At 59.1% G+C, this 14,397-nt stretch overlaps 1 protein-coding gene across 1 annotated transcript; it reads left to right on the plus strand.

The window, feature by feature from the left end:
• Positions 1-11,230: 11,230 nt before the first annotated feature.
• Positions 11,231-13,740, plus strand: GPIHBP1 (glycosylphosphatidylinositol anchored high density lipoprotein binding protein 1). Its single transcript, XM_063080109.1, has 4 exons — positions 11,231-11,313; positions 11,849-11,986; positions 13,120-13,236; positions 13,415-13,740. The coding sequence occupies exons 1-4, from the start codon at positions 11,262-11,264 to the stop codon at positions 13,651-13,653; spliced, it is 546 nt and encodes a 181-aa protein (XP_062936179.1). The 5' UTR covers positions 11,231-11,261; the 3' UTR covers positions 13,654-13,740.
• The last annotated feature ends 657 nt before the right edge of the window (positions 13,741-14,397 follow it).

Here is a 14,397-nt window from a genome sequence, read left to right on the forward strand (position 1 = left end):
ATCGTTGGGTGTTTTAGGAAGGCAGAGTATTCAGCTGAAGAAGATGGCGCGCTATGCCATCTCAGTGGGATAGACTTACCAAGGGGTTTTTAAACAGGGGATTGAGGGAATGGAACATGGGAAATGGAAAGCAGGAGAGAAGGGGACATGAGCTACAAGGGGTCTGTGTCTAGGAGTCAGGTGCAAGGTCTCATCAAGGCCTTGACTGGTTTCTGTTCTCATCTCTGCTGTTATCTCAGGGCCCTGCAGGATTTTGGTTTGCTCCGGAGTAGAATTAGCTTCTCTGCAAAGTTTCTATGCAGCTCTGCAGAGCTCTGGCTGAGTCGGCTGGTGCCCAGGGTCAGCTGCCAGACATTTGACCTTGATCACTTCTCAAGCTTCTGCGAGTCTCAAACAAAGAACTGTTAGCTTTGCAAAGTACTGATTAGCTTCTCAGTCATGTTTTTCTATTTAGCAAGCACGATAAGAAAGTCAGGAGATGGGAAGGAAGAGTGGAGGAAAAAAGCTATTCTTTTTAAAATCCCCCCAACCCACCCCCGGCACCAGCCAGTCAGCTGAACTGGGAGAGCATGGTGTTACGGCTTCAGATCCCTATACCGGCCAACCGCCAAGCCCAAATCCCCTCCCCTCCTCTTCCTGCAGCCCAGGCAGTTTTAGGTCCCAATGTGGCTTTAGTTCTGCTCACTCCAACACCTGGAGGGGCCTGCTCTTATGACCTCCAGGTGACTGATGAGGACACCCAGGCTCCAGGGACAGAGACCTCGTAGATCAGAAGCTGGCCCTGGAACCAGTTCTTGGGCTTCCCCTTGCAGGACACTTCCTGTCATGCATGTACATGTTGTCTTTGCTTCTTGGTGGCCAGCAATGGTCAGATGGAGACTGGACAGAGGGTAGAGAAAGCCCACTATTGAGGAAGTAATAGGGCTTGTTCCTTTGTTTGGGGGGCAGGTTTCCAGGGACACCCACAGCCCATAGATCTCAGTTTCTCTGTGCAGCTTCCAGGACACCCCACTCTCCGATGCATGTTCCCAGCTTCAGGGATCCTTCTGAGGGGACAGAGCTCCACAGCTCTGCGTGTTCATTGTGTTCCCAAAACTGTCATATGCTGAAGTCCCGGCCCCATTACCTCAGAATGTAATTGTATTTGGAGACAGGGTCTTTAAAGGGGTGATTAAGGTAAATGAGGTCATTGGGGGGGGCCTAATCCATTAAGATTGGTGTCCTTATAAGAAGAGATTAGGTCACAGACACACACAGAGGGATGACCGTGTGAGGACTTAGGGAGAAGACGCCATCCACAAACCAAGGAGAGGCCCTGCTAACATCTTGATCTCAGACTTGCAGCCTCAGAATTGTGAGAAAGTAAAAACTTCTGTGTTTCAGCAGCCCCATCCCTCCATCCCCCTCTGTTACAGCAGCCCACAGGGAGGGGCGGTGCTGCTGCCATCTGGAGGTGTGTGCCCTCGGTGCTCACGTGGGGCTCCATCCCCAATACGGTGCTGAGAGCTAGGCCTTTGGGAGGGATCGGATCTGACGACTGTGCTCTCATGACTGGATTCACCCAGGCGTGGAGTCGCGGGTGAGCGGGCCAACAGGGGGTGGACTGGGGGCTTCGTAAGGAGCAAGCAAGCAGAAACGCTCTTGCTGTCCTCATCCTGTGATTCCCTGGCGGCCACAGAGCTCTACAGAGTCCCCACCAAGAAGAAGGCCCTCACCAGATGTGCCCCCTGGACTTCGGACTTCCCAGCCTCCAAAACTGTAAGAAATAAATTTTGTTTCTTCAAAAATTACCCAATTCAGGTATTCTGTTATCAGCAACAGAAATGGACTAATACAAATGCCCAGCACAGAGGCCATGCACGAGAGTCACCCGGACCACACCCTCGCTCACAGATGCTGAGGCAGAGGGGCCTCTGAGACCACGCAGTCCCAGCCTCCTTTGCTGTGAGGACAAACACATCTGCCCTGGATTCTGACCCTAGAACTGAGGGCTAGGGGCCCACCCTATGGCTAGGGCAGAGCACAGGGCAGCAGCCGGCCTGGGGTGTCCAGGCTCCAGTGCCCAGATTCAGGGCTGTGAGCTGCAGCCCCGTTCTGTGCCAATTCTTCCTGTCTATACCAGTCGTCCCCTGTCTCTCCTTGAGGTGTTGGAGCTGCTTGGTAGCCTTCCTTTAAGTCCCATTTCTGCTTCAGGAAGCTGGGGACTGCATCTGCCATGGGCAGCAAGGAGCCCTGGCAGGCAGGGAAGCAGGCACCACGCTGGTTGTGGGTCATGGGCCGTGTGGGCAGTGAGGGACCTGAGGTTGGTTATCCGGACTGGCTGGGGCTGGAGAAAATCCAGCCAGCACTGATGGACAAGACTGTGCCAGCCCATGGCACATGGGGGGCTAAAAACAACAAGCTAAAGGATCCCTGCGGTCACCTGGCTTGAGGAAGGCAGGGCTCTGGCAGAGCTCAAGGACTGCGGATGAGGCGGCCATTCCCAACGGGACCGGAAAACTCAAGGAGAACAACAAACTCAACATCCTAAATCTGGCTCCAGAAGCAGCCTGAAAGCCGGGGACTTCCTGCAATTTAGCTAAAAGGACCTTTTGTTTCTTGCTGTCGCAGCGCTGAGAGAGCCAAAAGCCAGTGCTGAGTGTGACCCGGCAGGATGCCGATGTGCACTGTCCGCCGAATCCCACCTGCCAGGCGTTCACTGGGAGGGTCAGAACATCCTCCAGGAACTGGGAGGAGAGCACGTGGGGGGATCCCAGGAGCCCCTGAACAGCCCCAGCCTTCCTTCCAGCCAAACTTGAGCTGCCCCCATGGGTGCTCACTGCGCCTCCAGGAAGGCAGTCAGAACATCACTGCGCCTCCAGGAAGGCCCCAGAAGCCAAAGCGTATTAGGACACAAAAGGAGAAGGCCGCAGTACACAGCGAGAGTCACAAGATTTTGTTATTTTACATCAGCAAAAACCCAGGGAATACGCATGGGACTAGGGAGGACATAACTTTAGACTGAGCTGAGTGTGTTGGTCTGGATGCCTTCAGCAGAGATTTTACAGAGATTATAGCTCCAGCAGCTGGCAGCACTAACGATTTGCTTTGCTCGGCTGAACAAAAAAAAACCTGGAGCCAGCAGTGGCCACGTGGAGCTGAGAGGCCGGAAATGTGCATCTAACAAGGGGGAAGCCCGAAGTAGGTGGCAGCCCACAGAGGCCCCTCAGCCAGGGACAGAGGCCCAGCCAGAACCTCTGCCCTGGGCTCAGGCCTGGGTCAGTTCACGGATCCAGCGGCCCACTAGAGCCCGTGACATTTGTTGGAGAAACCAGGCAACGGGGAGAGGAAAGTGCCCAGATCTCAGAGGCAAAGTTTGGCACGGACTCCAGGCCAATGCTGTGCTTTTCTGGACACGCTGACGGCCCAGGGGTTCCCCAGTGATGTGGGGACGAATGGAGGTGAGGTCATGAAGGAGGTGTGACTCCTCTGCTCTCCAGCTCACCAGGAACAGAAACTTCCCCTGGTTGTTTCCCCAATTCCAAGGTGCAGTAGACATACCCACAACTTGCAGGATCTGCTGATGGGATCCCCAATTCTTGGACTAAAGATCCACAGGATCTAAGACCCCCCAGCAAGGCGACATTCAGCGGGGAGTGGGGGGCGTCTCAGCAATCAGCCAAGGGACGTGGAAGGTGCAGGCTACTCTCCTCACTTCTGACTCAGTGCTGGCTGTTGAAAAGCATGTGAGCTTAGGGGACTGACAATGACTATAAAATGGTGACCAGCCAGGTGGCAATTTCTACCGCAGCTCTAGCCGGCTGTGGTGTTGCTCCCGGAGCACATGGCTAGTGATCTGGAAAATATGTTTTCCTTCATGGCAGTTAAGCAGAAAGCGCTCAAGTTGGTTCCCTGTGTCTGCCAGGGATGGAGCAGGGTTGTCTTGCTCCAGGGTTTCTCTGGCCAGCTGTGTGCCTCGGTGTAGACAGCGCCATTGATGGGTCTGCAGAGCTGAGGGCTGCCGATGCTTCAGATGTCCTGGTGCTACCTCCATGTCCAAAGGAGGGAGGTAAACCATGAAGACCAGGGCCGCTGCCCCAGTGAGTTCCCAGGGCCCAGGGGTCAGGCAGGTTGGGCTTTGCCCATAAGAGTGAAGGACAGACGGCCCCCACTGATATGGAGCTCAGCTCCTCATGCCTCTTTGGATTCAGAGGAAGGGACACACATCCAGCTCTGGTGTTCCCACCGAGTCAGCAGTGATCCAAACACAGCTGGCGTTGAGTGCGAAGCACAGGGAGCAGCGCTGCCCACGGCCCCCCACCTGGGGCCAGACTGAGGGTCTGGGTGGAGCCTGCAGGAGAGTTGCAGCAAGACCCTGGGGTCTGAGCAAGGCACGGCCCCCGCAAGGAGCTCTTTGTATCAATCCCGGGGTGGGCAGGGCCACACTCGCTCCACATGCTCCAGGGAGGATCCTCTTTGCCTCCTCCTGCTCTGGCGGTTCTAGGTGCTCCTCGGCAGTCCTTGGCTTGTGGCCACATCCTGCCATCTCTGCTCTGTGGTCACATGGCCTTCTCCTCTATACGTCTCAAGAATCCCTCTCCTTTGTCTCGTAAGGACACCTGTCCTGATCTAGGACTCACCTTGAATTCAGAATGTTCTCATTTCAAGATCCTTAACTTAGTTACGTCTGCAAAGACCAATTTTCCAAATAAGGCCACATTCACAGGTTCTGGGGGTTAGGGCTTGGACATATCTTTTGGGGGGACTACTCAACCCACCAGGCTATTTCTTCTGAGAAACAGTGTTTGGCTGGTTGGGTGTGGGAGAGCTGGGCTCTGAGTGGCCATGCCGCCTGGGCAACTGCCGTGATCAGGTGTTGTGTGTGTGACCCACCAAACCACCCATGCAGGAGGAGGCAGGACAAGAGTGGCCAGAAGGTCTCCTACTTCTCAGCCCTCCCAGCAAAACTGTGAGCACTACAAAGCCTTTTAACAAATTCCTCCTGTTCTGACCAGCCAGAGTCCATTTCTGTTCTTTGCCATTGGGAGCCCTGTCTGATACAACAGAGAAGCTTGTCCCTCAGCCGTGGGGGCAGAGAGGATCAGCGTGAGCGGTCCAGGACACCGCTGTGGGGAAGCCGTGGCCCTGCTCTGCATGATTCGCCTCCCCAAGACTCGCTCCCTCCCCAGCACTGCTATGGGAGTTCAAGGGGGTCTTGCAAACTGTGGGGTGCAGCACAGAGAGGTGCCCTCATAACCGGTACACCCATTGGGTGTGGTCTCACTGCCGGGACCTGAAAGGACAAGCAGAGAGCTCTGTCCTCCTGCCCTGGCCCTCACCGCCAAAAGAACCCACTTTCAAGCCTCAGAGGCCAGAGTTCTCTTAGGGGAAGAAAACTAGAGACTTATTTCTGCAGCAGGGATTTCAGAAGTTTGATGTAGAGGAGAGGGAAGAGGCCTTGTGGGGGAGGAGGCAACAGCTTCAGGGGACGTGGTCAGCAGGAGGTTTGGGGTGTCATGGTGCGGGGGACCAGCCATCCTTGCACACAGTACCTGGAAGGAGGGCAGCTGGGTGCCCCGGGGAGCCGGTGCCTTGGCAAGTGCACTTGGCCCCACAAGGGTTGGGGGGGCTCAGGGATCACACAGAGGTCGTCTGAAGGCCAAAGGACCCTTCCTCGAGGCCACTTCCAAGTTCAGAGAGGCACATGGGCTGGTGGGTGGGCAGGCTCTGGGGCTCCAATGGGCCTGGCCAGGCTCTGGCCCCTCCTCCGTGGGCTCTGCCCAGTCTCTTCCATACCCCGCTTTGCTCTTTACAAAATCCAGAGAATCATTTCTCCCGCCAAGGGTTGTGACAAAGGTCGAGATCCTTTCCTGTCCGGCTGTGGCAGGGGCTCCACAGAGGGGCTCTGGGAGAAACCGCCGATTCTGGGAAAAGGCCAGCAGGGGCCATGGGGATGGGAGCTGCGAGGCAAGGTCTCCCCCACCCCCAGGAGACCTGCCCCCAGGAGGGGACACAGGGACACCCGCAGGGTAAGTCTGCTCCTGATCATATGTGGTCGAAGGTGCTCACTGCCTGGGGCTGCTCCGGGGACAACAGCAGCTTCTGGCACCAGGCCCTGGGGCAGGGGGTAATGATGAGAGCCAGGACAGACCCTCGTAGGGGTGACACACGAGTCACTGTGCCAACTGCTTGGCATGCATTGACCTGACCCGCAAGCCAGCCGCAGAGGGAGACTGGCTATCCCGTGTTGTAGGTGCCCAGGCTGAGGCACAGGTGCCATGACCTCCCAAGGTCACATGGGGAAAGGCAGGCTCGGGCTTCACATCCCCCCAGCCTTCCTATCTCATCTCCGTGAGCTCCTGTCCGCTGCAGACTGCGACCCTTTCATAGTAACCCTGTGTGAAACTCCCCAAATCCTATGAGGAAAACTTCATCAAGCCCCATTCCGTAAGCGAGGAAACGGGGGCCAGTGAGCTGTGGCCCTCGGCAGGGCTCTGGCTGCAGGTGGAGGAGGAGGTGCCCATCCCAGCCTGGCTCTTCCTCCCTGGGCAGCATCTCTCAGCAGGAGGGCACTCGGGCTCTACCACCAGCTTGTTGCCTGGGCTGGGAATGCCACACGCTTCCCTGGGCCTGTTTCCCCATCTGAAGCCGGATGTAGGGCACCAAAGCTCCAGCTAAACAACTTACTCAAAAAAGACGTTCAGGAACCAGGAACAGAGCAGGGCAAAGCTGACCAGGGCCCTGCAGGAGCTGACAGTCCAACTGCCAGGCTGGGCCAGGTAGTGGTTAGTCGCTGCTGCTACTGCTGCTGTGCAAAGCAGAGGCCTGTGTGGTCTGATGAACCCCCCAGGGAGCCCCGATCCATCTGGGATCTTGGCCTCAGCCCTCTGAGACCACCCCTCTCAGGACCCCAGACCCCCATCCAGAGCCCTGGAGCCCGAGCAGGCTGAGACATGAAGGCTGCACCCCAGGGGCCATCCTGGCTGCCCTGCCAAGCACAGGGCTCAGTAAGTCAGGTGGAGAGGACACGAGAGGGAGCGAGAGGGTCAGGGGCAGGCTGAGCCCAGGACAAGGAGGGACCTGAGGCTGCTGTGGCTACTGCTTTTCCTGGTGGGATGAGGTTGGGCTGGGGGCCAGGACCCCTCATCCACCATCCCCCCAAAGCCCACCCACAGTCAGAAGCCACAGGGCCTCTGGCTGCTCACCTGTCCCCCCTCGCACTCACACTAAAACATGCAAGGCAGCGCTGTCGCTGTGCACACGAGCTTCCGAGTCTCCCATTGGGAAGCCCTGGAATTGGATCCCAGACCCCCACTTCCTCCGTGGTCATGGTGAGCCCAGAGTGAGAACAGGCAACAGGAGAGGGCTGCAGGCGGTCCACAAGTGAGAGCACAGAGGTGGGGTCTCGCCTGAGCTGGGATATCAAGGGGACTGATGTGCTCACAGCCCCACCATCCCTGTCCTGGCCCCTGCTGGGCCTCACTCCTGCAGACACACTGCATCCCCTAGAAGTCCATGGCTCTGTGCCAGCCTTGCAGGCACAGACAAGTGCCTGCTCCTGTCCGACCCTGGGGCTCTCTGTCCCCATCACCTAAGGAGACACCTCAGCTGAGTCCTGGCCCCTGAGCCTGGGGCATAGGCAAGTCCCACATCTCCTCACCCACCTCACACCCCAGATTCTGGATCCCAAAGGAGCGACAAGGAGAAGCCATCCAAGGAGGTACCATCCAAGGAGGTACCCATCCAAGTTCAGCAGGACCTGCCGTCCCCAGCAGGTCAGAGCCACCTCGATCTTGAGAGGCTTGGAGAGGGGGGTCAGCTGCCCTTAGCAGCCTGGAGCAGAGCAGGGCCCCACCCAGGATGGTCTCGTCCATTCCCTCCTCCCTGCCCCCCTGCAGTGAGACAGTGGTGCCTGCAGTCCTGCCCCACAGCTGCCGGGAGTGCAAGCGGGACATCCCCGTAACGTGGCTTTCCCTGCTCTCCCGGGATGTGCAGATGCTGCCAGGAGGCCCCGTGCAACCACCGTGGCTGGGGGGCCACTCCACAGCTGGGAAAGGGAGCTCCTACTCACCCCGGGTCCCACGCTGCTCTGGCTTCTCCATTGCTGCCACCCACCCCCCCATGGGTGAGTCCCAGCGCCATATTTAAGTCAAGTGACCCCCACACCCAGTGCAGACCCCTATCCCGAGCTCAGCCTTCATCTCTGGCCTTGCAGGGATTGTAGGGCCCCGGCCTCTCCTGTGCAGGCCTCTGCTGGACCATGAGCTTGTGCAGTTGGAGGCCAGGTGGGGGCCAGGCTGGAGCAGATGATGCCGCCCTGCAGATGGGCGACGGTGGTGGAAAGAGCAGGAATGAGCGAGCACGGAGGTCGCAGAGTCTCCAGCACACAGCCGGGCGGAGACAGGTCCTTCCCTCCCGCCTGGTTACACGTTACACGTTACACGAGGAGAGGCCCCTGGTGCCGTCCCGCAGCCCCTGCTCCGTCCACTTCCGATCTCTCCGACTCAGGACCTGAAGAGCCTCCTTGTTCCGAGTGCAGTTGCAGGGCACCCCCGCCTGATGATTTCCAGTCTTTTTCAGCACGCTGGTGTAAAAAGACTGATTTCTGATGGGATAAGCCCAAGTGTTCCTGGCCTCTGTGTTTTTCAAAGGGGGCACCAGGACCCCACACACCATGGGGGGACATGAAAGCCGAGCCTTGAACCCTCCAGCCGGGCCAAGGGCCCCGAGCAGGGGTAGGCGCAGGAGGGGCTCGTGGAGCAAAGCTCTGGAGGCGGCGCCCGCGCTGTGAGTCTGCATGTAGCCCGCTCAAGGATGAGGAAGGTGGAAGCTAGAGTGGAAAATTAAGGAATCAGGGCTTTTCATTAGGGGGTTGTTTTTATTTATATATATTTTAAGTGAGAGACACTTGAGGGCTGGCCAGCTAGCTCAGTTGGTTAGAGCATGGTGCTGTAACAGCAAGGTCACGGGTTCAAATCCCTGTACCGGCCAGCTGCCAAAAATAAAATTAAAATTAAAATATTTTTAATAATGAGAAGCACCTGAGTGTGTTTACATGCAGTAGGGGAGGTGCCAGTCAAAAAATTAAACCTCAGGTAAGTGGAATCACACAGCATTTGTCCCTTTGTGACTGGCGTATTTCACTCAGCATGATGTCTCAAGGTTCATCCATGATGTGGGGTGTCACAATGTCCTTCCTTTTAAAGGCTGAGTAATGTTCCACTGTATGGATGGACCACATCTGTTCACCCATTGTCCGTGACAGACACTCAGTCCTCCCTTTGCCTGCCGTGAACAATGCTGCTGTCACATGGCGTGCAGCTCACTCTCTCTGAGACCCTGCTTTCCCTTCTTTTGGATTAATACCCAGAAGTGGGATTGCAAGAGCTGATGGTCCATGGGTATGGATGAGGACCCACAAGAATATCATGATGACAGACACCTGGCCCCCAGCACTGCCCCCCAGCCCGCAGGCCAGAATAACGCAGCTCAGGATGTGTAGAGCCCACCCCTCCCTCCACCCAGGCACTGCACCGTCTCCCGAGCAGCAGGTGGAGACCCCCCTTCTCCCTAACAGAGTCCTGGGAACCCCACTCTCCCTTCCTGGCAGCAGCTCCTGGAATCCCAGATCAAACCTGTACATAGAGTGTGTGGAGCTCTGTGGGGGGGTGCATGAGGTAGGAGGGGGTGGGGTCCCTGCTATGGCGATGAGCACCCGCTAGAGGAGACCCTGGCTTGGAAGGTGGCCTTGGCTGCCAGGACAGGGGAGGGCTGGAGGCGGCAGGATAGCAGGAGGCTGGGCAAGCACCCAGAGGCTGGAAAGAATGACTGGCATGAGAGGAATTGAGGAGGAACACCGTCTCAGACCGTCACTTGCAGCAGGCACTGTCCTGAGCCCTTGCAGGTACTGGCTCTTGATGGTCACCCCACCCTAGAAGGGGACTGAGGCCTGGAGATCCAAGGGGCTGGTCCCAGACCCAGAGCCAGGGGAAGGAGGAGCCAGGACTCAAACCCAGGCCGTCTCGCTCCAGAACTAACTCCACCTCTGCTCAGCCCACCACGGAATGTTCCACCTGCCCACTGACAGTCAGGGAAACTGAGGCCTAGGCAAGTTAAGTCGCTGGCCCAAGCCACAAGGCATGCAACCTGCAGGCTCCAGGCCCCAGTGCGGCACCCTGCTGCTGCCCACACCCCTCTGCTGCCCTCAGGAAAGGGGAAGGGGCTTTTCAGAGCACCTACTCTGCAGCCTGCATCCTCCCCCAGGGGCTTGGGTAGGGGTTTGGGAGGAGGGGGTGTCCCCAGGGAGAGATCTGGGGTACCAAGCTGGTCTGTGAGTAACCAAGGCCAGAGGGCGGTGGGGCTGATAGCTTTCTCGGTGGAGACTGAGAGAACAGGCTTCCAGCTGTTCCCAGAAAGCTCCCCCTTGTCTTTCCACAGACAACTCTTAGCCAGAATGCAGGGGGACAGCCACAGCATGGAGAAAGCCCCCTGTGGCAGGGGTGCCTGGAAGGGCTGGGCCAGGGGGACAAATGTCAGGAGCAAACACCCAGGAAGGACAGGGTGCAAGATGGGGGAGCCAGGAGGACCTCTGTGAGGAGGTGACATCTGAGCAGAGCCTGAATAAGGTGGGGAGACAGCCACACGGATACTGGCAAAGGGGCAGCCAGGAGGCCAGGCCAGGCGAGCACACTGCAGAGGGAAGCCAAGCAGCAGCCCTGGCTAGAGGACCTCGGTCATTGTGCTTTTATCTAAGACACTCTTAAAGCAGCCCTGGGTGTGATGCTGACTCCAGGTTGCAGATGCCTGGCCAGTGGTCTGCAGACAGCAGGTCTGTGACTCCAAGCTCTGAGGCTGTGAAGCCTGGGGACCCCGGGGTCCAGGAAAGGGGGCTTTCAGGCACTGCCCCAGCCCAGGGTAAGGGTCCCCAGCCCCACACTGGGGGCTGAGGCACTGACACGCAGCAAGCCGGGGCAGGGCTGGGGGCTCCTGCAGCTAGCACCCACCTCCCACCGGCTGGGCCAGGCAGGGGCAGCACAGGTGGACAGAAAACGCCAGGCCGACCACAACCACTTCCCCTTCCCCTCTGGCCCCAGAAGTCCTAGAGGGAAATGGCGGTCCCTGGCGTGGTGCCTGGAGCTGGGGACCAGTGTGAGTCCCATTGTTTGAGACTGCAGCTGGCGGGGGCCACTGGGAAACCCCCAGCAGCGTCCTTCATCCTACTTACCACAAATCCAGAGCCCTGAGCGAGGACCCGGAGCAGGCGGCAGGACAGCGTCTGCGGGATGAAGGCGCTCACGGCTGTCCTGCTGGCCCTGCTGCTGTGTGGGCTGCCAGGTACGGGGGCGAGGATGCCATCTTGCAGACAGGGGGGCAGCTTATCCCTGACCCATGGCGACCTCCAGGGACCCCCAGCTTGGGACAAGACATGGGCTTGGGGAGAAGAAGGGGATGAGGCTGGAGTCCCCAGGCCAGAGGGAGGTGGATGTCGGCTGTTCTGAGCCCCCACAGGTCCCCAGACATCCGTGGTCCAGCCAAGCCCTGGGGGTCGCCCCTCCTAGGTTGCCCTCCCCACCAGCCCCTCGTTCCCCTTCCTCCCCGAGCCTTAGTTTCCTCTTCTGCAAAACAGGAAGGCCTTGGTGAGGGTTCATGCAGGGGGTGGGAGCTACCGTAAAGGGCCGGCCCACAGCAGATGGTGTTGTTGGTAACAACGATGCCAGGGCCACACTCGGGGGCAGGACAGTGAGCAGGGCCTGCAGGGACCGGAGGCAGCACCAGGTAGGCAGGCCAGAGCAGGTGGGGGCGGAAGAACAGAGGGGGTGGGGACGCGGCACTCGGCCCGAGCGTGTGTCCTCTGTCCCGAGGTTTACAGGTGTCCCTGCGTGGCCAGGGAGAGGGCCGGCACAGGAGGAGGAGGAGGACAATGGGGACCTTGAGCTGGACAGCGAGGGCTATGATGATGACGAGGAGGACGAGGAGGAGGATGAGGCCAGCATGACCCCTGGCAGAGGTACCCTGTACCCCCAGGGCCCCTGCACTCCCTAGTCTGCCTGGAGCATCCCTTCAACCCTAAGTGTGGCCAGGCTGAGTGGCGTGTACCGAGAAACCATCAGGCAAAAGCCCCCACTATGAGCTTGCCTCTGATGGGGGGGACACTCGGCACACCTGTCACCTGTCACCACGCCATGACACTCAACCGCCATCCAGATGAGGCAGCCTAGAGAAGGAGCCACTAACTGGGAGGGCGGCAGTGCTGGGGTGTGGAGGTTTAATAGGAGCTCGCCAGATGGAGAAGGGTTCAGTGGAGCCCCAAGTTGGAGACCAGCAAGTGCAGAGGTTCCGGGGGGTGGGCTCAGTTCAGAGAGACGTGAGCAGCCTGGTGCTGGTGGGGTGCGGGCGGGGGGAAGCCAGGTGGGCTGGATTGGCTCCTGCATGATGGGGAGCCAGCCAAGGGCTCCGAGCAGAGAGTGAGGCTCACAAGAGCACACCCCACCACTCACCTGGACCTGCCCTGCCCCAGATGGCTGGAGACCATCCCCCTCCCCAAGGATAAAGCAGAGCAAATCACATCACCAGCATCCAACCTGCATGACCTGCCCTCCACCCCTGCCGGGGCCCCAGCACACCCCCTATGCCAGAAGGTTCCCTGCCCCCCAGGCTGCAGCTGAGCTCTTCCCTGCTCTGGGAATGCTCATGCCTGCCTCCCTCAGCCCCACTGAGGCGGGATCCCTGTGAGGTCCTCCTCTGCTGGGCTGGGTGCCCCCTGAGGCAAGGGCCATGTCACACTCACCTCCAGGTCCTCAGTGCCCATGGCAGACCCTCAGTGCCCATGGCAGACCCTTGGTGCCCATGGCAGATCCTCAGTGGCACCGAATGCAGGAAGAACAACTGAGCCACCAAGCCGAAGTCCACCTGCCTGGCCCCCCGCCCTTGTCTGTTCTATCCCTCAAATGCTCACGAGCACAGTCTCCTGCACACCCAACTTGGGCCAAACGTGGGGCTCACTGGCCACTCTGAGAAGGGGGCGTGGGAGGCTTCAGCAGGGCAGGCTTAGTGGGGGATATCTAAGAACAGGGGAGGGGGTGGCAGACAGGGGAGACCTCAGAGGGGTCTTCGCCCAGGTCTGAGCCCACCTGTCCCCAGGGCTATTGCAGTGCTACACCTGCCAGTCCCTGCACAGGGAGGACAGCTGCAACCAGACACAACGCTGTTCCGGCAGCCAGACCTTCTGTACAACCCTCATCGCCCACGGGAGCACTGGTGAGCGGCGCAGGACCCCAGGACGTGCATGCCCGGGCGGTCCAAGAGCCAGCAGCCTCGCCATCCTTGGCCGGTGGCCCAGGGAAGGCCCTGCGTCCTGGGAGGTCCATCTGGTGGGATGCAGAGCCACCTGTGCCCCACCCTGGCCTCAGCTCCTGCTCTCCACCTGCCCCCCCAGCATCGGGTCTCCTGACCACCCTCTCGACGTGGTGTGCCACCTCATGCCAACCTTTCAGCAAGATGGTAGAGGATACCCAGTTGACCATGACCTGCTGCCAGTCCTTCCTGTGCAACATCCCACCCTGGCAGAGCTCCCACGTCCAGGACCCGCTGGGCAGTGGGGCAGATGGCCCCCTGGGGAGCCTCCAAAATGCGGGCCCAGCCCTCCTGCTCAGCCTTTGGGCAATGAGGGCTTGAAGACCCACCAGCTCTTCCATCCCTCACCCCAGTCCCAGGTCACACCCTGGGCTGCCCAGCACCGTCGAGTGCCTCCCCCTCCTGACCCCCTCCACCAGCCTTGGAGAATAAACTTGGAGCATCTTTAACAATCCTGCCAGCAGTGGCTCCTCCTGGCCTGATCTGTGTTTCCTCAGTTTCCCTGTCTGGCACCCTTGGTTTCCTCTCTCCACTGCCTGTGAATAGCAGGATGGCCAGCACATGGGCCTCACATCCAGGCCTCGCTGTGCCACCAGGACCAGGGTCCACTCCAGGGGGGTCCACAAGCCCACCACAGGCAGAGACAATGCTCGCCATATGCTTTAACTTCCCACCAGTGAAATCCTCCGTCCTCGAGCCATCATCTGGACCAAGCCCTGCCCTCTCCCAGGTGTCTGGGGGGAAGCAGCTTTCAGAGGGAGGCTTTAGCCTGCCCATAGGAGAAAGCCCCGGGGAGGCTGGTGGGGCTGGGAGCAGAGAAGGGGACAGTGGAGTTAATGGAGGGAGAGGAGTAGAGAAGGGAGGGAGGGTCAGCTGAGATGGGATTTTCCATCCTCATCCTGTCCCCAGCATCACCCGGCCCTCTCGACTCCAGCCCCCAGGCCCTCAGCCTGGTGGGTGGCAGGGAGGAGGCAGGAGTGTCACACAGGCCACCCGTGCCCAGGGAGTGGGCAGAATGGGCATGTGGCTTCCTGAGGAGAGAGGAAGACTGGGCAGCAGAGCCCA

The sequence above is a fragment of the Cynocephalus volans genome, chromosome 15, assembly GCF_027409185.1.
Source record: "Cynocephalus volans isolate mCynVol1 chromosome 15, mCynVol1.pri, whole genome shotgun sequence".
In the NCBI taxonomy this organism is placed as follows: domain Eukaryota; kingdom Metazoa; phylum Chordata; class Mammalia; order Dermoptera; family Cynocephalidae; genus Cynocephalus; species Cynocephalus volans.

Excerpts from the sequence above, each read along its gene's own strand:
- GPIHBP1 (XM_063080109.1), top strand. The coding sequence starts at position 11,262 with ATGAAGGCGCTCACGGCTGTCCTGCTGGCCCTGCTGCTGTGTGGGCTG. Across the intron at positions 11,314-11,848 it reads GCTGCTGTGTGGGCTGCCAG|GTGTCCCTGCGTGGCCAGGG; the intron begins GTACGGGGGCGA and ends CGAGGTTTACAG. Across the intron at positions 13,237-13,414 it reads CATCGCCCACGGGAGCACTG|CATCGGGTCTCCTGACCACC; the intron begins GTGAGCGGCGCA and ends CTGCCCCCCCAG.